At 39.3% G+C, this 25,704-nt stretch overlaps 2 protein-coding genes across 8 annotated transcripts; one reads left to right on the top strand and one right to left on the bottom strand.

The window, feature by feature from the left end:
• Positions 1 to 1,403: 1,403 nt before the first annotated feature.
• Positions 1,404 to 7,427, bottom strand: UQCC6 (ubiquinol-cytochrome c reductase complex assembly factor 6). Of its 5 annotated transcripts, none has more exons than XM_019728485.3 (3): positions 7,292 to 7,427; positions 3,781 to 3,898; positions 1,404 to 2,083 (listed from the first exon to the last, which is right to left on the bottom strand). In XM_019728485.3, exons 2-3 carry the CDS (start codon positions 3,886 to 3,888, stop codon positions 1,988 to 1,990), a joined length of 204 nt encoding a protein of 67 aa, XP_019584044.1. In that variant the 5' UTR covers positions 3,889 to 3,898; positions 7,292 to 7,427; the 3' UTR covers positions 1,404 to 1,987. The 5 variants fall into 5 exon arrangements, with proteins under 5 accessions (XP_019584044.1, XP_019584043.1, XP_019584042.1 ...); XM_019728484.3 differs by lacking the exon at positions 7,292 to 7,427 and adding an exon at positions 7,035 to 7,150; XM_019728483.3 differs by lacking the exon at positions 7,292 to 7,427 and adding an exon at positions 4,118 to 4,542.
• Positions 7,339 to 25,688, top strand: TDG (thymine DNA glycosylase). 3 transcript variants are annotated; one of them, XM_019728479.3, is made up of 10 exons: positions 7,339 to 7,474; positions 14,946 to 15,088; positions 17,245 to 17,486; positions 18,275 to 18,344; positions 19,894 to 20,029; positions 20,233 to 20,315; positions 20,395 to 20,489; positions 22,600 to 22,771; positions 23,194 to 23,319; positions 23,761 to 25,688. In XM_019728479.3, exons 1-10 carry the CDS (start codon positions 7,452 to 7,454, stop codon positions 23,889 to 23,891), a joined length of 1,221 nt encoding a protein of 406 aa, XP_019584038.1. In that variant the 5' UTR covers positions 7,339 to 7,451; the 3' UTR covers positions 23,892 to 25,688. The 3 variants fall into 3 exon arrangements, with proteins under 3 accessions (XP_019584038.1, XP_019584037.1, XP_074182331.1); XM_019728478.3 differs by having other exon boundaries at positions 23,758 to 25,688; XM_074326230.2 differs by lacking the exon at positions 7,339 to 7,474 and adding an exon at positions 8,019 to 8,505 and having other exon boundaries at positions 23,758 to 25,688.
• Positions 25,689 to 25,704: the final 16 nt, after the last annotated feature.

The following is a 25,704-nucleotide window of genomic DNA, read 5'->3' as shown; positions in this document are numbered from 1 at the left end:
CACTGGTATCTAAAAAATGCGTTGTCAGAGCTCACCAATTTGGCATTCATATACTAAAGTGTGGAGAACTAGAATCTGAAAATGTTAGCAATGAGAAAAACCCCACCTAGCAAATTCAATTGCTGAAACTAGTTCAGAGTTAAAAGATGATTTTATTGTTGATTTGTACTAAATCAAGTATCTTTTCTGAAACCTTTGGAATTCCAACTCTTTGAGGAAGTTAGGCACCCAGATTAGAATTACTGAATTAGTGTTTAGAAACCCATTTTTAAATTCTTTGAATTAAAAAAGAAGTCAAACTTCTTCCAGTCTGACACAAAGCCCTTACAATGGCAGCTGTAGCAAGCTTCACCATTTGTAAAGTTACACAATTTTTTTTCAAGAAAAATAATTAATGGTAGCTATGAAAATTTGATCTAGAGAAGATACGTCTCGTGTACAAGGTCACAGTAAATAAAATCCTAGCAAACAGCAAGCAATCCCAACTAAAAATTCCAGCTTCTACGTGAGAATCCCAGCCCTTTCCCTATGGTGGGCTACTGCTTATCTGTCATTGACAATCAGAGATCCTTTTTGTGATGGAAGCATATGATACGGTACTAAGTGACATGGCAGCAGAAAATAAAGACCTTGTATATAAGGCTGGAAATAAGCCATTTCATGTAGTTGCTTTATACTATTAAACTGAAAAGGGTATTTACTATGGAGAGTAAAACAAAAGTGTTGTGCTTGCATTTAGGGATTTAATATTTTTAAGATTTCAACACTAACTCTAAAGATCTATGTCATGCATCAATTTGCTAACTGGCTAAGAAGCCTGCATTACCTTTAAGAATGCAGAATTCTAAAAAACGTCTGTTGCAAAAATTGCCCTGAACAGAAAGCCAACTGCTCTATCAATTACTTTGTCCTGTATTTCGACTCAGAAATGTGTTGAAATGTTTGTATTAATTTCCTAGGTCTGCCACAACGAAGTACCACAAACCGGGTGGCTTAGAACAGAATGTATTCTCTCACAGTTCTGGAGGCTGGAAGTCTGAAATCCCGGTGTCAGCAGGCCATGCTCTGAGACTCTAGGTAACATCCTTCTTTGACTCCTCCCAGCTTCTGCTGGTGGCCCGGTCCGTGGTGTTCCCTGGCTTGTAGCTGCATCACTCCAATTTTTGCTTTTGTTGTCACATGGCAGTCTCCCTGTGTGTGTGTCTGTTTTTAAATGGCATTTTCCTCTTCTTTTAAAGACACCATGCATATTGGATTAGAGCCCACCCTAATGACCTCCCCTTAACGCTTACATTTGCAGACACCCTATTCCCAAATAAGGTCACTTTCACCTGTACTAGGGATTAGGACTTCAATTTCTTTTGGGGGGGGGGGGATACGAGTCAAAACCCATAACGTGCTCATTTAAGTTTTTCAGTTACCTTTATTTTATAAGAAAAATTAAATACTAACATGGTTTATCAAATTTGGGGGTAAAGAAATTGTTATGTACACAATTCCAACTTCAAACTTTAAATATTTTAACTTAATTCAACTTAGTTTGTTAATTAACAAATAGTACTTTCCAATATTTAGAGAAACATTAACTTATCACCATATGCACTGTCAATGTCACTTTTATTATAGTTAATTTATAATTCCGATTTGCTGTTATGTCAAGCTTATTCAGAGACACAATCTAGAATTATAAGGGCAGGAGTCGTGGCAAATACTCTTATCTCACATGATATTCACAACTAAATATCTGCCACACCATATTCAAGAAGCTGATGATATATATAAGCTTTGGCAGTTGACAAGAAACATTGGTTAAACCATAAATAAATATCAATGCATTAGTTAATATCTACTGAGCACCTGCTCTTATAGTCAGCATCGTATTAGATGCTTAAGGACAAGTAGATTGACTCAATAAATTTCAAAAATATATATTTAAGACTTGTAATATTGTTCACAGAGTTCTTGGCAGAGTTGTAGTTTGAGGTTTCTACTGCTGAGAAACTTGAGGTTTGTGTTGTCTCTCTTTCAGTCCCAACAGCTCCGTTTTGAGTTCTCCACGCTTTGGTGGAATATCAGGTATTGTCTATAAAAAAAAAAAAAAAAATAGATGCCAGTGCTTTCTTAGACTGTAATTAAATGTGACCTGAAAGACTTCAAAGAAAGAGTAAAAAAAGAACAAAAAGTCCCTTGCTACTCAGTGATAATCTTTATTATGAGAACTCACAGGTGATCTAAGTCCCTTTCTAGCCCTATATTTATGACTCTATCATCCAAGCTATGTCTATGTACTTCAGGACTTAGAGGGAGAGTTTGCATCGCTATCGACATCACAAATTTGAATAAAGCTTTCCATTTGGAAATTCACTCCTGCACTATTTACTGCGTCTCCATAAAGCATAAAGCAGTGAGCAAAAAATATGAAACTGCCTTCAAGAAAACTGATCAGGAAAGTCCTGAGAAACTGGCTCTTTTTGCAGCAGCAGCAGCGCTAGTGAAATATAATACCATACCATTCACCCACTTACAGTATACAATTGAATGGCTTTTAGTATATTCACAAAGTTGTGCACCATCACTACAATATAGTTTAGGAGATTTTCATCACCCCAAAAAGAAACCCCATATCCATTAGCGGGCACTCCCATTTCCACACAGCCAAGCCACTACCTTAGGCAACCATTAATCTACTTTTGGTCTCTATAGATTTATCTATTCTGGACATTTCATATAAATGGAATCATACAATATGTGGTCTTTTGTGAAGTTTCTTTCACTTAGCATGTTTTCAAGGTTCATCTGTTGTTGACACATATATCAGTACTTCACTTCCTTTTAGGACCAAATAATATTCCATTATATGGATACACATTTTATTTGTCCACTTATCAGTTGATGGACATTTGGATTGTTTCCACTTTTTGGTTCTTATAAATAATACTTCTGTGAACATTTGTGTACGAATTTTTGCGTGGGCATGTGTTTTCATTTCTCTTGGGTATAAACCTAGAAGTAGAATAGCTGGGTCATATGGTAACTCTGTTTAACTGTTTGAGGAATTGACAGACTGTTTTACACAGCAGCTGCACCATTTTACATTCCTAACAGCACTAAAGGGTTCCAGTTTCTCCACATTCTCACCAACACTTGTCATTAGCTGTTTTTTTAAAATTAATAGCCATCATGGTGGTTATGAAGTGGTATCTTATTGTGGCACAGTCCTTTCGTGGAGGAAACAAAGGACAAGTAAAGACAAAGGAATAAATTGCAAATTGTGACAAGTGCTCTATGGAAACAGAGGACTCAGACAGAATAGCAGAGGAGCAATCCTTCTAAAGCTGTCCAAAGGACCCTCGTTGCTGGAGGAGCTATTTGAGCAGAGACTTGAAGTTTTGAAGAAGGAAACCAAGCCAAGATCTGGGAGGAAAGCATTTCAAGAAGAGAAAAACATAGCCTTGAGGTGGGAACAGGCTTGATGAGTTTGAGAAACAGCAAGGAAGCCAGTGTGTCTGCAACGGGAGGGGAGAGGCAAGGGGGGGGGGCACAAAAGGGAGATGGTATAAGGGCAGTGGCAGGCAGGTACCAGACTGTGTAAGACTTTAGGACTGTTTGACTTCAGTGTAAAGCTGTGTAAGGGCAAGACATGCATTGCTCTAAATGCAATGGGATGCAGGTTTTAGGCCCAGAGCAGATCGGCTCCTGATTTCGTTTGAAGATCACTTTTGCTGCTGTGGGGAGAAGGGAGTGGCCCAGGAGCAAGGACCAGGACCCTCCTGCACTCACCAGGTCCGGCCGGTAGTACCTGTGCACCACTTGGGCCCCAGCGAACATGGCTAGGAGGCTGGCAGTGACCATTTTCAGGTAGGTGGTCCAGGACACGCCCGCGGGCATGGTCGGCGGGCTGGACGGGAAGGGAAAGCGGGCAGTGTTAAAAGGTTCCCAGCTCACGACTAAACCCCGCCGGGAAACATGACGGCAGCGTAGAGACGGAGTCACACCACCCCCGAGCCCCGTGTCGTTCATACAACGAGGACGCTGGGAGGACGAACGTCCCTTCCAGGCCTTCAATGGTTTCTTAGTGTCGGGGGCTGGGCCTTCAGAATCTAAAGGCAGCTTTTACCGAGCAAGCGGAAGTCCGACCCCGCGTGGTTTCCCTGCGCTCCGTCAAACACTAGGACAATTACGGACCCCACTCCCACCCGCCCGTTAGGCGTGCCGGGGGAGAGCCTGTACCGCGGGGCACACAGGCGCTCGGCAGCGGGTCAGAGCACCGGAGGAAGTGCGCTCAGGAGCCGGAGCAGACGGCCGACAGGCGGGACCGAAAGTGCAAGAGCTGGGGGCTGCGCCGGATGGAAAAGCGGGGACACTGCCGGCTCGGGCACGTGACCTGGGCGGAAGTGAGACTTGGGACCGGAGCTAGTCTTTTTTTTTTTTAAACCAATTTCCCGTCCTTTCCCAGTCCCGGGTTTTTGTCTCGCTCATCACCCTCCCTATAGTAGGATTTCCCTGGCAGATGTCGAGTTTGGGGCTCCGCTCTGGCTGGATTATTGCACCATTTTTTAGCACACACAAGGAAATTGCTCGCGTCAACTACCTTTTAGTAACGGGTGGAGATTGGCACACTGAGGTGTGAGTGCTTAGGTGAGGTCACCCTCCAGTGAATGAAGTTAAAAGCACTCTCCGTCCTTGTGCCCAGCATCAAGACAACAGCCACACCAAGACAACAGCTATGCCCTTGTGCTTTGGTGCTATTGGAAAAAAAGGAACCCTGAAGTGGACAATATTTAATCTACGTATTTTTAGATTGTGCTTTGGTTATGGACTGATTTTTAAGCAAAAGGTTAATGCAAGATTGAATTCTAAAGGCTTATGGTTGCGTGTATACACTCACTTTTTAAACATTTATGGAAATATATCTGACATAAAATAAACCACATATATTTAAAGCATACAATTTGATGAAGTTTGATGTGTACACCTGTGTAATCATTCTTACAATCAAAATAATGAACATACCCATCACCTACTAAAAGTTTCTTGTGCCTCCCTCCTTGGGCAACCACTGTAAGCAAGCTTTCTTGAAAGGGAGAGGAAGATTGGGAAGAAGGAAGAAAAGAGAAAATGACTTGGCCCTTCTTTTTGTCCTATATCATACAAGGTGTCTTTGAAGTAGAGACATATTTGGCAAAGACAGGAGAAGGACATTTCTCCTAGGCTTCCCCAAGCTCTGGGGGGCAAGGCTCACAAGCAGAACAAGTCTGTCTTCCAGACTCACATTCAGAGTGGTGAGAGAGACACTGATGGGCTAAGAGCCGCTTTGTTGTGACTGCTTCACCATTTCCAAGTTCAATGTCTTGCTCCCCAACAACTCTTCCAGTAAACGCTTCCTTTTACAAGATGGAACTAAGCAGAGGCCCCTGGTCTGCTGTTATGAATAGAGCTGGCAGACCCAGAAGGGGCAGGACCCCACAGTGAGGGAGACCCTTGCTACTCAACTGTAACTCTTCCTGAGTGAATACATCCTGAGAAAAGTTTGCAATTCTTTACATACACTTTCAGTCACCAGAATCCTCTCTGAAATCAGTGAGGTAAGCCACTTGCTTTAAAACTTTTCTAGACTGTGGTCCCAAGTGATGAGAAAAACCAGAGAGAGAGAGAGGCTAAGCTGTTGTTCATTCATTAACTCAACAAATATTCAATGACTACTGTTTTGTACTTGTCTCAGCCTATGAATAACCAATGTTGTGACTGAACCAGCCCTTATGGTTCTTAAAATTGCAAGACACCCTTCAGCAATAACCATCAGGAAACTGAAAAGATACAGGTTTATTGCTTACAAAACCTGGAAATTACACAGCTTACCTGGAGCCACACTGCAGAGAGGTCGAGGGTGGGGGCTTGGGGTTTCACGGATTCACTCTGTATTAGTGAATTTAAAACATAAGAGTGGGAGTTCCTCAAATGGAAGGAAAAGAAACAAACAAGGAAGAGCCCAACTGGTCAGTTATTAAAATCAACCAAGATCTCTAAAACAAAGGAGCCTCTGTTGGGGGAGGCGGCCTGGCTCTTCATCTAGTCAAGTGTCTGGCAATGCGTTTATTCTAGAAAGCCAGTCTACAAAGCAGATGCTGCTTTGAAATGAATGTCTCCACAATCAAAGCTTGTTAGGTACTTGCATTATGAGGAAAAAAAAAAAAAAGCCAGGGTTTACACATACCTACCATGAGTCAGGTTCTCAGTAGTACCTACTAAGGGCCACAGTATTTGTAAAAGTTCTGAAAAGTTTAAAACTATTAAAAGTTTTATTTAAGCAATTGATGTAATACAAATTAATCATTCTGTACTTCTCATGAAAGCCCTTTCCTGGATACCAGAATGAAGACACATGAAGCCAAGAGCCACAGCCATCTCCCAGTTCACATATTACATTAGTGAGAAGTACATCTTTGTCGCTGTAAGCCACTGAGATTTGGAGTCATTTGTTACCACGTCTTAAGTAAGGAAAGTTCATAAGATGGTAGCCATGTTTTTCATCATGCAAACTAGAGAAAGAGAAAGCCTATCTCCATTAAGAGTTATTTAATGAAGTCCTTGTACAAACACCAATGACAACTTGAGAACTAATGAAACAACTGCTAGCTATAAGAGCCACTGGGAGGATAAAAGAGGTTTGTCTTTAAAGTTATAAGGAAAACGTGATGCCTGAACGACATCTATTATCATAGACTTCAAACGTAAACATTTTTACACATCCAAAGTAAAGCACACAATGGTTTATGTAAATGCTTTACATTTTACAAAGCAGTTGTACAATCATCTCAATTTACTGATTAGGCAACTGAGGCCCAAGATGATACAATGGCTTCGACTCCCAGGTTTCCATGGTCTCTTCTTTCCTCCATAATACGCTTGTTAATTAACGCAAAAGTGTTTAACCAGGATCAAATTTTGGGTGGAAATGCCCGGATAATCTTCATAGATAAGCGTAACCGCCCACGCTAAATAGCGCCCCCAGAGGCCATCACCCACTCACTTACCATCCGCCCAACACCGAAGAGTCGGGGCGAACAAAAGTTTACGTCATCAGAGCACCAGCCTCCCACCTTTTTTGTCCTCCACCCTTCCCGACAGGCCAAGCGACAAGAAGTAGGCGCTAAGAGAGGGGAGCAAACGTGATTGGGCTGCCCTGCGTCACCTGACTCCCACAAGTCGTGGGATTTGGCCCTCAGCAAACGGAAGCCGCGCGCAAAAGTGGGGTTTGCGCTGGGGGGAGGGGGGGAGGGAGAGCCAGAACCTTGTGGGAGGAGCTTGAGCGTTAGCCGCCGTCCCAGTTCTGCCAAGCAACCGTGTCCAAGCCTGGTTATTGTCGTTCCGCTGTACATACGCCGGGGTACTACAGCGACCAGTCCCTCGCCCGCCTGGCAGGTAGCCGTTCGCGCGAGCGGCAGCAGGGAATGGATGCGGAGAACGCGGGCAGGTAAGGCCGGGGCGGGGCGCTGCCCCTCCCCCCGCGCCCCTCGCGGCGGGGCTGACGGGAGCGCGCACGCACGCAGGGGTCTCTGAGCCGCTGCCGGAGTACAAAGGCCGCGGCTGCGCGTGCGCACTGGCCGCCTGCTCTGGCCACTCCTCACCCGGGCGGGATGGACTCTGCCACCTGGACCCGTCTTCTGTCCTTTCTGGCATTTAGTCGTCTTTGAAATGCGTTAGTAAGCAACCAGCAGTTTCCTGTTAATATTTCTGGTTGCCATGCTTGGTTACATTTCCCTTCACCCCTCTTTATGCAGAGCTGTAAAGATGGAGTATCACGTATCCCTCCAGGAGTTTTCGTTTTAGAGTTTGTAGATTTGCTGTGGCTTCCCTTCCCCAAAGGTTTACTAAAAGCCTGTCAAGGGCCACAGGGTAGATAACATTGCCATACTAGAGCTCTTGAATTCTGAGACTGAAGAACACTCCCAAGAAATCATCTAAAAATATCTAATAGTGGTCTTGGGGACGAACTTAAGAATCCACTTTTAATGTCCTTTGGGGACTGTTACACGTGGAAAGAACAATTTGCAAAAGAGATACCGAGATTTGCACTGGCAGAAAACGAAATGAAAAAATAAAGAATTAGATATGGTAAGAGGGTCTTTTTTAGAAGGTGACGGTTTATATTGGAGTAAGATACTATTAGACCTCTGAGGATTATCCTGACTCTCAGTGATTGATGGGCCCTGAACTTAGGCAGGTCCTCTGGGCCTGTTCATGTCTGTAAAATAGGGCATCTTTGGAATCCAGTTCTGACATGCTGTGTATTGGTGTTATGTGGAAGGGAGACTCCAAAATAGTCTTCGAGTTTAGGAAAGGACGTACATGTATAGTGGGGACGTTAGACTGACTTTGTGCATCAAATCCTAAAATAAAGCACTCCACTTCTCTCCCAGAAAAACCTGACAGCTAGAAGAATTCACCAGAACTTGTGGAAATCACTCTCACCTTTGTGCTCTTCACATCAGAATTGAAACCTGGGTAAAACCTACCATCAAATGAATTACATGTTATAAGACCTTATTCAGTGTCTTACACAGCAAAGTAATAGGTCTCTGGTACAATATTTAGCTCAAAACTGTCTGACTTATTTCTTTATTCACTTCATGCCCAGGGTGACCGATCATTTTTTATTTTGACCTGCAAAACTTTAACCTCAGGAAATACAGAGAATTCTGCGTTAATACTGTAAGGAGTGTATCCTTGGGGATTCTGAAATGACAGGCCCCAGATAATCCTGAGAAAGTGGTTCTCGGTCACCTTTACTTCATGCGAATCAAGGAATGGAATGGAATGCTGGGTAATGAATTTGCTTTTTATTTCAGAAGATTAATTTCAAAAATATTCAAAGAAAAAAATTCCACGGATATAGAGAGAATCTTTAAAACATAGTTCAAGGGTCCTAGCAAACGGCCTAACCAGAGAGGAAAAAGAAGACCAGTATGTTATCTAATGAGATCAAGCATGAAAAGGACATTTACCAAAGATGGAAGTAGAATGACTGGAAAAGTGTGACATGGACTGAAAAATTGTGACGTGGACCACTGAGAATACAGACAGGAAAGATTAACCCTCAAATGAGATCAGGCATTCTAGAAATGTTAAAGAGACCAAGAATAACTTTTTTAGTTAAGTGTGGACAGCGAGAAGGACAAGAAAGTTCTGGGCTTTCTGCCTCGTTTACTGGCATGGTGATAAAGGTGACAGAAAACATAAGCACTTAGTTCTGATTTTGATTTTTCACCTCCTATGTTAAGAAATATGATTGTAGACGAGAAATGGCAGAATGAATATCTGTAAGAGACTTAAAACTCAAGATCAGTAAGGGCAGTTAAGAGAACTTTTAGCTGCTCTAACAAATCATAAGTCCTGGCGTTGGATTTCAAGTGAGAGGCCAGATTACAGCAGTCTTTAACAGCTTGTGGACAACAGGAGAGGGGTCTGAAGCCTGGAAATAAACTGATGGATTCCTATTTCTTCCAAAGGTGGAATATGTCCTCCAATTTATTAACGTTGAGCCTAAACAAAATGTTTACTTCTCAGTGGTTATTGAATATATTTAAAAGGAACTAGTGATCACTAGGCTTCTGAATAAGTTCAGGAAAAAGCAAGACCAACCAAGCTAGGTTCGTTCCTTTCTATATAATAATATTAGACTAGACAGCGTCAGGAGGAGGATGACAAGAGGTACCTAAAATATTTAGTCATCTCCTGCTGTCTTTATTGTTACAGCAAACTACTGTATACCAGGCACTGTTTTAAGTGTTTTACATGTGTTAACTAATTTAATCCTCATAACCAACGAATTAGGTGTGACTATTCCCATTTTACAAATGTGGAAGCTGGGACATAAAGAGGTTAAGGAACTCGCCTACAGAGCTAGTAAATGGCAGAGCTGAAATCTGAATCCAGGCAGTGTGGTTTCAAAGGCTTCCTCCCTAACAGCTGTGCCATACCACTTTGTGTGTGGGAGCTGGGTGGGCGGGCAAGCTGAACATGGACTGATGGCAGTCTAATTAGGTGAAATCAAAACTGGTTTACTACTGAGTCCAGGCCAAGCTGAAGAGAGGTCTATACTGATGTGCCATTTAGTTCTACCCCAACTTTGTTTTCTTCAGAAGTTTAACAACTTCAAGGTACAAGTGAAATGATGGTAACATTTGTCAGCGTCCTAACTCTGCGAGGTGTTTGTGGAATTGATAGTTTGAACCAGAATCCAGATAAACCTAACTGGCTGGAACGGTGAATCATCTTTTACAAAAAGAGGCACAATCCTATACTTAGGTGTGGAGTAATCAGTGATGCAGTATAAGATGAGGGAGAGGTGATAAAAGGGCACTTTTCACTGATGGTGAACTCGGTATGAATAAGCAATATAATGGGTGCCAGTAAAGCTAATGTAATGGGTTCTGTAACACATCTCTAGAATAAGGAACTTGATAGTCCTGCTCAGTTTCAGGGTGATGTGGCTATGACTGGAGTATTTTTTGTTTGTTTGCTTCTGAGCACCAAAAAATGACCAAGGAAACTTGGAATCATACTATAGGAAGTTAGTTAAATGAACTGGGGACTTTGGCTTATTCTAAATTTTTGTGTTGTAGTTTCTAGTAGACTGTGCACAGTAAGTACCCAGTAATGCATGGTGAAGACACACTTCCACTTAGCAATACTGAATGTAGTCTTTAAATAGTTATGATGGTATTCCATCGTAGTTTGTATAATTAGTCCTTTATTAGTTGAGCATTTGGATTATTTAGCACTGATTGTTATTTTTGTAAGTATTCAGTTGTATATGCTTGTTTCAATGAAAGGTAATACAGTGTTGCTATAGACTGAATGTTGGTGTCCTCCCAGAATTCATATGTGGAAACCTCACCCCCGGTGTGATAGTATTTGGAGGGGCACCTTTGGGAAGTGATTATGTCATGAGGGCAGAGCCCTACTTAAGTGGGATTAGTTCCCCTAGGAAAGAGGCCCCAGAGATTACCCTCACCCCTTCCACTGAGTGAGGCTACAGTGAGAAGGCGGCCCTCTGTAAACTGGGGAGTGGGCCCTCACCAGACCAGACACTAAATTTGCCGGTGCTTTGAATATGGACTTTCCAACCTCCAAAACTATGAGAAATAAATAGATATTTGTTGGTCATTGGCCACTCAGTCTATGGTATTTTGTTACAGCAGCCCAAACAGACTACAACAAATGTATTTAGAGAGAGCAACTTAATTCTTTAAAATAGTGGAAAATAATTACAAATTAAAGAAATTGGAGTTGTTCATTTTACAGAAAACCTTAAAGAATTAGTTGCTTGAAATAGAGCAAAATCTGAATTAATGGGACTCCTCTGTGTGTGTGTATACATGCACTCACGCATGCACTCGTATGGGTGCACACAAGTGTGTACATTTTGAGAATGACTTGGAAACATTAGGAAAATAACAGTTTATCAATTTCAGACAGCTATAAATATCAATCCTTTAAGCACTGTTATTCAAGAGAAGGAGGGTGCAAATGGAGGCTAGGAGAGAGGAAGGGGTTAACGGCAGGAAAAGGAGAGAGGTAGCACTCTACAGTTATGGGAACAAATGATAGGGGAGAAAATGAGCAAGGGGAAATAAAACCATTCATACTTGCAAGTTTGATATCAGGGAGTTATAGAAAATAAAAACCCTTGCGGTGCATCCACAGTCTGGACACATTTGGTCCTATTTCCTACACATTCTCCTCCTATGTAGAAATCACCACGTCTCATCCCTCGTTATCATGGTGAGGGAACGCAGGTCCTGAGAGGATAAATGGCTTGAATAAGTGCTCTTCTGTTGCTGTTCCTCAGACAGAGACAATTATTGTTCATAAACATTGCAGAATTCTAAATTATGAAGTGGAGATTACCATATATAAATACAACAAATGTGTTTAAGAAATATTTTCACATTAAGGTTGAAAGAGATAATGCTGCTTACAAATTGAACTATTATTAGATAAAGGGAAATTAAATTATCCAGAACTCTAGTTTTCTAGGCTTCAAGTTCATGAAGGTTTTTGTACAGATGGAATGCTTTCTTCTGCCAAGTAATTAAGAATGTTGTAATCTATCCTCTTTGCTTTTGTTCTGGCTGTTAGGAAGCTATTAAGATACTCAAGCTAAATTTAATATTCAAAGATGGTATATTAGCTCAAAACTTACACATTCCATTTTCCACAACTTTATTTTTTTTATTTCTGTTCTAATTTAACTTACTGTAAAGTGCCAGAGATCATTTATAGAAGACTAAGGACACATCAATATTACAGATACATTTCTAGATTTCTTTCATAATTGATATATAGCTCTAAAATAAAACTCCAGATTTTTGCCGCATTATTTTTCACTTCTGTCAACTGATTTCAAAAATACTGATTTTCACTTTCTGAGCCCCAGAATTTCTGAAGATGCTTAGTGACCCCTAACTATGCTAAAGGAGCCACATTTTGGAAATTTATTTTTTAAAAGTTCAGAATCCTTTTGTAATGTGAATGGTGTCTCCCTAACTTGTGTATTTCAAGTTTGATTTTTTCTGACGTATTCAAAATGGGACACATCAGTGAAACTCTGAAAGTGGTAGCAAGAAACGGGAGACTGGTCGGTTGCCTTCCTGACAGTGTGACAGAATAAGAACAGACCTCATGCATACTTCTGTCCTCTCATTGTGACATCTTTTATATATTCCAGCTGAAAGAGGCCGTTAACATTTCAGAAAACTGCCACTGGCCACAACCAAAAGTTGCAGTTCATTTTACTAGAATTTCCAGTAACCTAGACTTTTCCAACTCCTCATTTGAATATTTAAATCATAGACATTGAACAACCGATATTTTGACATTTTATTGAAAAGAGCTATGAATAGTAGTAAAAGTGTGAAAAAGGATGTTTTACTTTGGGCACGATTTAAACACCTCACTTATCTTCATTTTTTACATTTTATCTTCTAGTCCTTGTCTACGTTTTTTCCCTATGTGTAGCCTTAGTTTACAATACTATTTTGTATTCTTTTCCACTTTAAAATATACATTAAACATTTTCTGTGCTCTTACAGAATATCAGGACATTTAATTTTTAGGGGCTGCATAATATTTTCTCATGTTAATGTTTACTGAATCATTGTATCATCTTTTTAAATATAATTTGAGAACATTATATTTAAATAATAGTAAATATACTGTATATAGAGTATAAATATACAGTATAGTAAATATACTGAGAACAGTATATTTAAAGAAATAAAATTCCTAAGATAATAATTTAATATCTTTTTCACTAATTCTTAACCTTTTTAAAAATCAGCTTACCCTTAAAGATAGCTTGAAGTTACAGTGCCTCCAGTGGCTTGTCCTTTGGATAAAGAAGGGGATTGGCCCCTGTTTTTCTTGGAGAATCTTCACATTCCAGCCCAGCCACCATGGATGAATAGCCTGTTTCTTTGTGTCTGTCTCAGCCATTTACACTTTTCCAGGAGAATGCTTTAGTTTGCCTTTAAAAAAAAACCATTGTATTTTTTATTTCCAGGCTATAAAGTTGGCCTGTTTAAAGTGTACTACTAGTTTGTCTTTTTAATCTTTTCTTTCTGAGAAGAGATTTAATCTCTTCTTTCTTTCTTTCTCCACATATCAGGGAGAAAGAAAACTAGTAAGTAGGGTATCTTGCCATAGACAATACGAATTTTCTCTCCAAATGATAAATGGCATTTACTACTTAACTATTAGGTTGGTGCAAAATAATTGGGGTTTTTGCAATTTTTAACCTTTTAAACTGCAATTACTTTTGCACCGACCTAATACTTTATTTCCTAGTGTTTTGTTTTTTTCCCTACTGCATATTTAATGGCATTATTTGGCATTAGCTGTAACTTGAGTTTCATAAAATGTATTTACTTCCCTTTGTGCTGGTGGCGACAGCTGGAAATAGTGGTTTATGGTCATCAGAAATATCTTTTGGAAATTGTTTTCTGTCCCTTACATTGAACGGAATACATAAACTCATAGACATTTACAAAATAATCCACTTCTAGTCCTCAATGGCAAAAAAGCAAAAACCCAGCAATAATTAAAAAAACAGGTCCAATGAATAAATAAGGAAACAGGCAAATAAACCAAAAGAAAACGGTAAATTATATTGGAGGAAGGGTGGGAATGGGGACGTGTTGGTCAACGGTACAAACGTCCAGTTATAAGATTAACAAGTTCTGGGGACTAATGTACAGCGTGGTGATTATAGCTGACAATACTGTATGATTTACTTGAAGGTTGCTAAGAGAGAAGATCTTAAGTGTTCTCACCACAAAAAGGAAACGGTAATTATGTGACTTGATGGAGCTAAAACTAGGGCAGTAATCACTTTGCAATATGTAAGTATACCAAATCAACGTGTTGTACTACATAAACGTACAGAGTGTTTTGTGTGTCAGTTATGTCTCATTAAAGCTCTGGGGGCGAGCCAGGCTGGGGGAAAAAGTTAGATTGGAGGGAATCTTTTTGACAAGAGGACTAAATACTGAAGGTCAGAACACAAATTGTGTTTGTGGACATTTTAACCCTGTGGTCGGCCTCTCAAGTCTCTGTACTAGAAAAGTCCCATGATCTCATTTCAGAGAAAGTACAGGCTGACTTGACAGGACTGGTAAGTTTTATTGATGACACATCTTGTCATTAAACTGTGTAAGAGAATTAATTAACGTTTGGTTAGTAGGCACTCAGCAAAGGTTGGCTGACTGTGTACATATGAGAAGGGATCTTTCTCCTCTCTTCTCACCTATTATCAACTCTAAATAAATAGTAAAGTCTGATTTCAGAGTATTTGGATCCTGAAGATTTTTTTGTAGCTGGTTGTTTAAACTTACATGTAGGTAACTTTACCCTCATATCTTAATATTTAATTGTTCTTTCAGCTGTTCACTTGAGCAGGCTCAAGCTTTTTGTACATTTCCATTTCAACAAATGATGGCGGAAGCTCCTAATATGGAAGTTATGAATGAACAGCAAGCACCAGCAGAAGTTCCAGACCCGTCTCCTGCTGAGGAACCTGTAAAAGGTAGTTTTCACCAGGACAGGATAGAAAGTTAGCTATTGGATTAGCCAATTTATTTAAGAAAATGTTTAATGATGAATTTTAGCTCTATTTTAGTGTTAAAAAATTTAACGCGTTTTTTAAGTACTTACTATGTGCCAAGCACTATGATAGATTTGGGGGAATAAAAGAACATGGACCCTGCCTTGGAATGTCTGATAATCTAGGAAAGGAAAATAATAAGTTAACACACGTTATGCCTCAACACACACAGCAATGAGAGGGGCATAGGGTGCTGTGAGAACTCGTGGGGTTGGCACCTAACTGGGATAGGGACCCGGAGGCCGCCTCCCAGAGCTCTGAAACTCAAGGCTGAGGAGACTTCATCTCCATGAAGAGTGGGATGGGGAAAATTCCAGGCCGCGGGAGCAGCATGCACCAAAGCAGTGATTCTCTGTCACTGGAGTCTGAGGACAGCAAAGAAATGGTGAGATGAGGCTGGATGGGGCAGTTGAGGCTTCTTTAACCTGAAGAATGTATATATATTTCCTGTCCCAAAGACAGTGGAGAGCTGCTGAGACAATGTAAGCAGAAGGTGACAAATATAATGGTGTTTTAAAGTATCAGCCTAGAATTATTACAGAGCATAGATTGGATGGTAGAGAGCAAGCAGAATTTGGAGGCAAGGAGTGGATTAGAGACTGAATAATCCGGGCATGACATGTGGAAAGGGTGGAGGAGGACAGAATTAGGAGCTACTCAGGAGGTAGCATTACCTGGCCATGGTAAATGGATTTCATGTGGGGACTGAGGGAGAAGGAGGAATACGGAAGTAACTCAGGCAGTCGAATGAAGGAGGTACCATTCACCAAGATAGAGAATTAGCAGAGAATAGATTTGGGGGTTGGGCGGTGGAGAGAAAGTAATGATTTTCTCCAGCGCAGCAGTATTATATGAGAAATGTGCTCAGAGTTCCAGTTCATGATACCAGGAGAGAACACATCTAACACCACTGCATTGGAGTTAGATGACCTTGACTCCTGTTTTCCTGGGCAGGAAGTACTAAGACCTCCCCAGCTGTCTCCCAGTGGATGTGGATCCCTTGGCACAGGGAGTGGCTAAAGCAGTGTCAGGTAGAAAAAGGGAAGGACGGAGGCTGGGTTGGGAAAATGCAAGAGGCTTAGAAAGGATAAGAGGGATGTTAAAGAACTGAAGGGTAGAAAACCAAGGCTTCCTGGGGGGTACTTTAGTTCAGTGGTTCTTGACCAGGGGTCAAGGGACATTTACAATTGTCTGGAAACACCTTTGGTTGTCATGATTGACAGGGTACTACTGGCATCTAGCGGGTGGCTGTTAAATACAGAATGTTAGACATTCTGAAGTGTACAGGACAAGCCTCCACAACCAAAAACTATTCAGCCTAAGATAGTAGTGCTGAGATTGAGAAACTTTGCTTTAGGTCCCGAGATCAGATCCCTAGTCTTTTGAAAAACTACTCCCACCAGTTTCACCAACCACTGAAAGCAGGCCAGAGGTGCAGTGCTGTCAGAGCACAGAAGGCATTTCTCTTCTTCTCTAGAAGGCTGTGCATAGTCCATTTCCCAGGTCTGAGATTTAAATATATTTGTAATTCTTGTGGTCAAAGAAAAAAAAAAAATATTGCCAGGCAGAGATTTCATCCCCAGCACCTCTAAATTCATCTCTTTTGGCTGCGGGTGGAACAATATACAATCAAAATCTCTAAAACCAGCCCTCAGGCCATTTGAGGCTTTTTACTGCTCAGAATTTGGAGGAAATTGAGTTAAAATGTTTCCCTTCCTCCTTGTTTTTCTACCTACTTATTCTTTCAGTGGTTTACTCAGCTATGTATATAATTATACTTGGAATTCCTATAGATAGTACATAGGTACTTTGTATCCGTGGAGAGGCCCAGATGCCAGGTAACCGTTGTGTGGAAAATCAGTCTGATTATGATGGATGTTGTATCCCAATAACCTCCAGTGGAGGAAGGAGGGTGGAGAATAGGGCCACACGATCTCCATTCTAGGGTGAAACAAGGGGAAGATACTGCAGATGTTGGGAAATAGAAGAGAAAGGTAAAAAGGATGTTGACAAGATGACTTCTGGGAAAGCTGTCTAAAGGTTTCTGCATCTACATTCTGGAAATTATTGTGTTTCAGTGACTCCAAAAGGAAGGAAAAGAAAACCCAGAACAACGGAACCCAAAAAACCAGCGGAACCCAAAAAACCTGCTGAGGCCAAAAAATCTGCCAAGGCCAAAAAATCAAAAGAAAAGCAAGAAAAAATTACAGACACATTTAAAGTGAAAAGAAAAGTTGACCGTTTTAACGGTGTTTCTGAAGCTGAACTTCTGACCAAGACTCTCCCAGACATTTTAACCTTCAATCTGGACATTGTGATTGTAAGGATTTTTGTCCTCACTGGGTTTTATAAATAGCATTAGTGGTTTAACTTAACCTTTATCCTTGCAAATCATTTTATTGAACAGAACCATTTCTAAGAATCCTTTTGGTAGGAAATGCTGTCACCTTCATGAGGTTGAATTATATGGGAGTGTTTAATGAAGAGGGTGGGCTCCAGAGTGGGGCTGTCTGGTTTCCAGTCCTACCGCCGCGTGGGTATGACCCTGGATAAGCCTTAACCTCGTTGGTGAAACAAGGGTGATCATGGTAGTACCGCCCTCATAGGTTGTGATTAAATAAAAGAATCCACGTGAATCACTTAGATTGCATGACACCTGTGAGTTCTCCATAAATGACAACACTGATTTTGAACTTTGATTTTTGTCTATAACTTTAAGAAACATCAGTATGCCAACGACTGTGGATGATGTGGAGTAAGCTGGTAGTTGGAGTTGAGAAGCAGACTTGTAGCTGCATGTGGGCTCAGATTGACTGATTGCCCCAGGACCTCTTCCCACCCCAGCTGGGAGGGGGTGGGAGCCTGGGGATATGAGGGAGTCAAACTGGTTTTTAAAAACAGCAAAACTTCTAGTATAAAGGAAGTTTCTCTCCTCAAAATGGAATCCTTTGTTCAGATCAAGAGTAGGTGATTAATTGATTAATGATACTGTTTATGATGCCAGATTAAATTTTTATTTTAATCCAGTGTTGTCCACCACTGCTCCACAGAAGCCGTAAGGTTTAAACCTTACTTTTCAAGACTAAAATGTATAAACATTTCTTGCAGATTGGCATCAACCCAGGACTAATGGCTGCTTACAAAGGGCATCATTACCCTGGACCTGGAAACCATTTTTGTAAGTGGCTGCTTTTCCTTATTATTTTACTTTTATCAATAGTTTGGGTTTTTCTTAAACCAAGTTGTGTTTTTAATAAGAGAGATTGTATATACGTGAATACACATATATGTTTTCTGTGTACACAAAAATAAAAGTTTCAAAATGATATGTCACTGTTAACATTTAGGTTTATGAAAAGGAGTATTTCCCTTTTGTTTGAATTGTTTCAAATGAGTTTTACTACTTTTTTTAAGGATTTTTTTATTTTCAGTTATTTACAGACATAGTACAATAATGCATGGTTGTGTCAGTGCAGACAGAAAACTGACCTCTCCAGATTTCTGCTGATTATTTTCTAGGAGAGATGAAATGTCTTGATCATTGGTAGTCAAGTTGTAGTTGTTAAGAAATGCTGTGATTGGAAACATTCTCGACAGATACTTTGTATCTGGCAGAAAATAGTATTAAAGCCTCATACTTGAAGAGGGAGTTTTCAAACCAAATCCTGTGTATCAATGGTCTTCCCTAACACTGCCTAATAGAAGAAGGCATGCAGTAGGCCTTTGGGAAATACTAGCTGATTATCTAAGAAACATTAAAAACTTTTAGGGCAAACGATAGTTATATATTTTGGGAACTAATAACATACTGTCTCCATTAAAAAACTTTCTTCTAGAAAAGTTTGAACTTTACATTTTCTCCATTGTCAAAGTATTTCAATGTTCCGAGTCCATTGGTATATGTTTACCTGTTTGAGGTATTCCAGGGGCAGGTGGTGGTATCACCAATTATTAAAAAGGAGAACAAACAGTTCCAAAGTTTTCTACACTGACTAGCTGTGTATTCTTTTTTTTTTTTTTAATAGGATTTTACTGGGGAACAGTGTGTACTTCCAGGACTTTTTTCCAAGTCAAGTTGTTGTCCTTTCAGTCTTAGTTGTGGAGGGCGCAGCTTAGCTCCAGGTCCAGTTGCCGTTGCTAGTTGCAGGGGGCACAGCCCACCATCCCTTGTGGGAGTCGAGGAATCGAACTAGGAACCTTATGGTTGAGAGCCCGCGCTCCAACCAACTGAGCCATCTGGGAGGCAGCTCAGCTCAAGGTGCCGTGTTCAATCTTAGTTGCAGGGGGCGCAGCCCACCATCCCTTGCGGGACTCAAGGGGTTGAAACGCCAACCTTGTGGTTGAGAGCCCACTGGCCCATGTAGGAATCGAACCTGCAGCCTTCGGAGTTAGGAGCACGGAGCTCCAACTGCCTGAGCCACCGGGCCGGCCCCTAGCTGTGTATTCTTGATAGGCATTTACCTTACCGACATAGTAACAATAGTAGTATGAAAAGGAGATAATAATAGTAATATCTCATAAGATAATTATGATGCCTGATTGAGATAACCCATGCAAAGGGCTTAGCACAGTACCAAGCATGTAGTAATTGCTCGATATGATATTTGACCTATGTTATCATCTTTTTTTTTTTTTTAATTTCAAGAATAGAATGGAGACTACCACATCAGTCCATAGGACAAAAACCTTTGACCTTCTACGGAAATAAACTGAACTCTTTTTCACAGGGAAGTGTCTGTTTATGTCAGGACTGAGTGAGGTCCAACTGAACCATATGGACGATCACACTTTACCAGGGAAGTATGGGATTGGATTTACCAATATGGTGGAGAGGACCACACCAGGCAGCAAGGATCTTTCCAGGTAATTATATAGCATTTATTTTTATAGGTTGGAACCTTGGCCGTTCTGGTGCCTCATGGACTCGAGGAACATCGTATGCATCTAGTTCAAGCTGAGCTTAACAAATAGTATATGAATTGATCTTTTATTGAAAGCTATCTGAATCTAGCACGTTGTAAATATTGCCATACTTATATTTTGACTACTTTTTAATTCAATTTTAGTAAAGAATTTCGTGAAGGAGGACGTATTCTAGTGCAAAAATTACAGAAATATCAGCCACGAATAGCAGTGTTTAATGGAAAATGTAAGATTTACTTTTAAATTTTATCTTTTTTCTTTGCTAACATTATGGGCAATGTAAATGTGTTTGATTTTTATTTTAGGTATTTATGAAATTTTTAGTAAAGAAGTTTTTGGAGTAAAGGTTAAGAACTTAGAATTTGGACTTCAACCCCATAAGATCCCAGACACGGAAACTGTAAGTCCTTAAAATTACATTTGTAAATCACCTAAATATGAATCTTTATTGTAGCTACTTTCCCTTTTTTATTTGTCCTATACATTGTAATTTATTCCATGAAAAAAACACTGTATTTTGTTGAATAATATCTATGTATCAATTTGAACTAATAGTTGCAAATTAACTCAGATACTGTTACAGTTTTATTAGGAAAAGAAATATTTGATGTTATGTTATTTGGCTAAAACATTGAGAGGAGCTAGCTCACTACGTTCAAAACACATTTAATGGCATATTCTGTCAAATTCAAGTGAGTTAACCCTTATTCAATTGTGAAATAAACATGTCAATATAGACATCCCAATTAGTAAAATTGCTAATTGCCCCATTTATGTATATTAGTCCACTTTCATTTTAAAACCATATAAATAGTACTGCGCAGTCGTAGACACATCCAGCCAACCTGACCGGCACTTGGTACTGTCATTGTCTTAGGCATGAAGATGTCATGAAATACCACCGTTTTTTTCATACTCTCATTTCTGCAGACATTTGGTTTAAATGTTGCTTCTTAAATATAGTTTTAAGTTTTGTTTGCAACTTTTTAAAAAACACACATGCACAGATCCGTGTGTTACAGATAGCATTTTAAATGATGGAGAAGCCAGTGTGCTGATAGGTGTTTGTGGAGACCTCAGAATAAAGTTTCTGCCACCTACATACATTTGAACTTCTCCTTTTTAAATTTCTTCTGTTTTTAACTTCTTATAAATATGTGATTGATAAAGTGGGTTGTAGCACTGGTCTTTCTTCAAATTGAGGCCTACCCTTGTCTACTTAGGTAAAATTGTACAGGTGAGTTCGCTACTTCATATAGAGGACTGAATTATTGTCCCTTCAGTGCCACATGAGGCACAGGTACATCTCTCGGATTGTAGTAGTGCAATAAGTGAACTTGAATCATATCGTGATAGATAATTTTAGCTCTTATAATGAGCTGTGAGTGCATTTATCTTTTACATTTTATTCTTATGAAATATTCACAGTTATTGATAATGTTAAGTGATCCAGCTTTGAACCAAAAAAATGTGCTTTTTCTAATTTCTGAATCACTGTAATTAAAAGAACATCTTGAGATTAGAAAATGTGCTGTTACAAAACCTGGTAGCATTTGCGCCTACATATCTTTGTGAATCAGGATTTTCTAAATTCTTCATACACAAAACAAAATAAATAATATTTTTTTCTTGTAATACATGGTTTGGAGGCCAATTTAAAAACTACAAAAATTGCAACTGGGAATTCTACAATCTAGTAGTCTCATGCCAAAATGTATAAGAGATACATTGTTATATATTTTATGCTCTGCAAAGGACAGTTTGTCACTATCATCCAAAAATGATAAATGTAAATGTATTTCTCCCTCACCATTCCATTTCTAGGAATTTATCCTACAAGTATACTCACACCTATTCTAAATTGAGTATGTACAAGGTTTTTCACTACAGCTTGCACTATTAAGAGATTAGAAACAACCTAAATGCCCACAGTTGGGGTCTGGTTAAATAAATATGAAATGTACTACATAGTTAGAAAAAAGGAAGTTTTTTACTCTGATATAGCTGTCTGATACAGAATTATCTCAAAAGCAAGGTGCAGGACAGAGAATAGAGCGTGTCACCATTTATGTGTGTTTTTAAAGGGATGAGGGAGCATACAGACACATTTGATTGTATATTTATGGAATACTTCTGGAACTAGCAACTTTGATTGCCCTTGGGAAAGAGAACTAGGTAGATAGAGACAGAATTGGGAGGGAAGACTTTTCATTGTAAACTTATATGCCCTTTTCTACCTTTAGAATTGTGAACCATATGTGTGAAAAGACTATTAATTGATAGATGAACATTGTATTGTGTGTGGGGAGAAGCCTCATTGTTTTTGATTTATTGACTTGTAATAAGTAGATATTACAAATTTGAACTCAAACACAACTACTTTTATTGATTTTGCATATATCATGTGGCAAGTATCACGTTATTAACCCAAAGAAAGATTAACTTTCTAATCTCAATATGAGTGGATTCAATAAAATTATTTCTATAACTATAAAATTTTGTGATTCTAGCTTTGCTATGTTATGCCATCATCCAGTGCAAGGTGTGCTCAGTTTCCTCGAGCCCAGGACAAAGTTCATTACTACATTAAGCTGAAAGACTTAAGAGATCAGTTGAAAGGCATTGAACGAAACACAGAGGTTCAAGAGGTGCAATATACATTTGACCTACAGCTTGCCCAAGGTTTGTCACCATTATCAATCTTTGTATTCATTTTATGTATATGTACATTGCAGAAGGTATGTTGTGGATCTAAAAGCAGGAGAAAAGAAACAATTATAGTGTAGCCAGAATGCTGTGATAATTGATACTAGTCACTGTTAAAATCTTTTACCAAGGTCTTCCATCTACTCTGGGTGCTCCTACAGATGTTGAAAATACAAGAAACATAGTAGCCCACCTAAAATTAAATCTTACAGGCTTTTAAGGTTCTTATGAGTTAATTTAGTACATGGTACAAAGAGTTTACAAGATTATAGCAAAAGATGTACCTTAGTATATGTGAACATCCAAGAACAAGATTTCTTCCTCATGATTTCTAAATAAAGCTGTTTTTAAAATTGTTGTACAAAATCAGTTTTAAATCACTTTTACCTTCCTCACAGAGGATGCAAAGAAGATGGCTGTTAAGGAAGAAAAATACGATCCGGGTTATGAAGCAGCGTATGGTGGTGCTTATGGTGAAAATCTGTGCAGTAGTGAACCTTGCAGCTTCTCTTCAAATGGGCTGAGTATGTCGTGTCCCCCCCCCACCCCCGGCCCCTGCCCCACGTTTGTTCTTTTCAAAGACTTGCTTTTGTCAGGATTGGGGAAAAAATATTTTTAAAGAAAATTATTGAAGAATAGGAATGAATGGTAATATAAAAATCTATTTAGTGACTCAGAGAGAAAATTTGATTGTTATTTAATGTTTAACTACACAAACGTTCACAGCTCATTTCCTTTAAGTCCGTGACTCTAATAAGTGTCTTAGTTGCATTTTCCTTCTTAAATAACAAATGAAGATTTATTAGTCCTATATCTGAAAATCGAACAGAAACTTGTAATTGTATTCAAGAAGCTTGCTTAACTGTTTTAATGACAGTTCCCCTTCACTGGACAGTTAAAATCTCCTAATTTGATCATTTAAAACTTTTAAACAGAATAAACTGAGATTCTTTTCCCCCCAGCAGCTGATAGTGGAGACGCAACTTTCAGTGACATTCCAAATGGACCGTGGATGAGCCAGCCATTTACAGACCAGATTCCTTCCTTTAATAATCATTGTGGGACACAAGAACAGGAGGGAGGAAACCACGCGTAAGAACGGTGCTTCTCAGCTCTGCTCTGCAGTTTTAATGCAGTTGTCAAGAACTGGCCCTCAGTTTGCTAATGCAAGAATTTTCTTAGTGTTTTACTCTGGTGACATAATCATAGTACAGTTGTGTGGTAGAATCAACTGTATAAACCTAAGTGGTATGGAAGGAAAAAGTAGGGTTTTATTGTGTACGAGTTTTTGTATTTGACTTAACCACCATTCCAGCATTTTATAAACTGTCTTTCATTTATGAAAAATTGATTTTTCTTTTGTGAGTCACTTTTAATCTGTCATTTTAAAATGTAAGAGTCTGAATATTTATACTTGATTATTAACTGTGTAAACTTAGGTCCACCTTTATCCCTTTGATGCCTAAGAAGGGCATGCTAATAATTAGAATTACTGGTAAAGAGGCACATGTGTTGGTTTTCATGTGTGATGTTCAGCCTCCGTGGAGCCTCATTTGGTAGCTTTTAGCGGTGTTTCCTGGGCTCCCAGAGTCCTGTTCATACTCAGACCTCTGCTTTGCCAGTGGTGAGCATTTGTGATAGTTGCTGAGTAGTACAAATGTAGAGTGTGGCAGCGGCACCAAGGCTACCATGGCCTTGCCTGACAGGGCATCGGGCCCTGGTTTTGGCCTCCTCGCCCCTCTACTGGGCAGAAACTATTCTGCTGGAATGGTAGGTCCCAGAGAATGCAGTAGACCTTTTTAATTTTACTTCATCTGTGTTTTACTTGAGAGACATACATTTGATAGGGAAAGAACTGAACTTCTCTCTTCAGTATCACCATTCGGATTTTATCCTCTTTGGCTTTAAGGATATAACGTGGAAAGTGATAAGAAATGAATTTTCAGGCTGAGCAACAAGATGCTGGAGGTGTTTGATAATCTTATTTAAACTGGTGCTTTATGTCCATGAGATGTACTGATACAAATAATACAGAATTTTTCTCACGAGGTAAATCTAATAAGCCAGTAATTTCAAAAATCCTTTCTCTGCATCATCGCTGTTTGTTACTGTGGACTAAGTGAACCTCATGGTAAGGTTAGTTTGCAGTAACGTACCTTTGCTTTTCTAACGTGTTTTCCATGGTGCTATGAATAGTCCACACTCCTAGGCCTGGCACATGTAAAGCTGGGTATTCGGAAATGCCATTTGCATTTACTCCTGATCACTTACACCCAAGGAGCATGCTTTTCAATATGGAAATATTTATGAGGTGTGTTTTGTTTTGTTTTTTCCCTAAGAGGTTATCTGGTTTATTCTTCTTTTTATAATAAGAGAGACAAATCCTTGTTGTGAATCTTAACATGCTTTTTAGCTGTGGCTCTGATGGATTTTATTTTTCCTTTAGTCTAGGTCAAGCTGTGTAAAGTCATTCATGTTATTTAAATCATGTACTGTACTGCTGTTTACATGGATGTTTTGTGCGGGTGCTTTGAAGTGCCTTGCATCAGGGATTAGGAACAACTGAATTATTTTTTCATGGGACTTTGTAAAGCATGTAACTAGGTATTGCTTTGGTATATAATAATTTGTAGCCTTACAATAGATCTTTTTTTTTAATTTAAGTGGAGAAAGTACCCTTTAAATTATGATGTACACTCACTAGAGAATGGGTTTGAGGATTTTCCAAGCATAAAATAATGGTGTTTTCATTAAATATGACAGATGACTGGTAAATGTTGATATATCCTATACATGACAATATGAGACTTTTTCATTAAGTAATATTGAAAAAATTTTTAAATTCATTTGAAAGTCTGATGGTTTTTACAATAAAAAAAATATTAAGAATGATTATCCTTAAGTTGTAG

Source organism: Rhinolophus sinicus, chromosome 1, assembly GCF_057876585.1.
Source record: "Rhinolophus sinicus isolate RSI-liver-muscle chromosome 1, RSI-T2T, whole genome shotgun sequence".
NCBI classification, from domain to species: domain Eukaryota; kingdom Metazoa; phylum Chordata; class Mammalia; order Chiroptera; family Rhinolophidae; genus Rhinolophus; species Rhinolophus sinicus.
The sequence above is the reverse complement of the archived record's forward strand: the minus strand, read 5'-3'. Positions and strand labels throughout refer to the sequence as shown.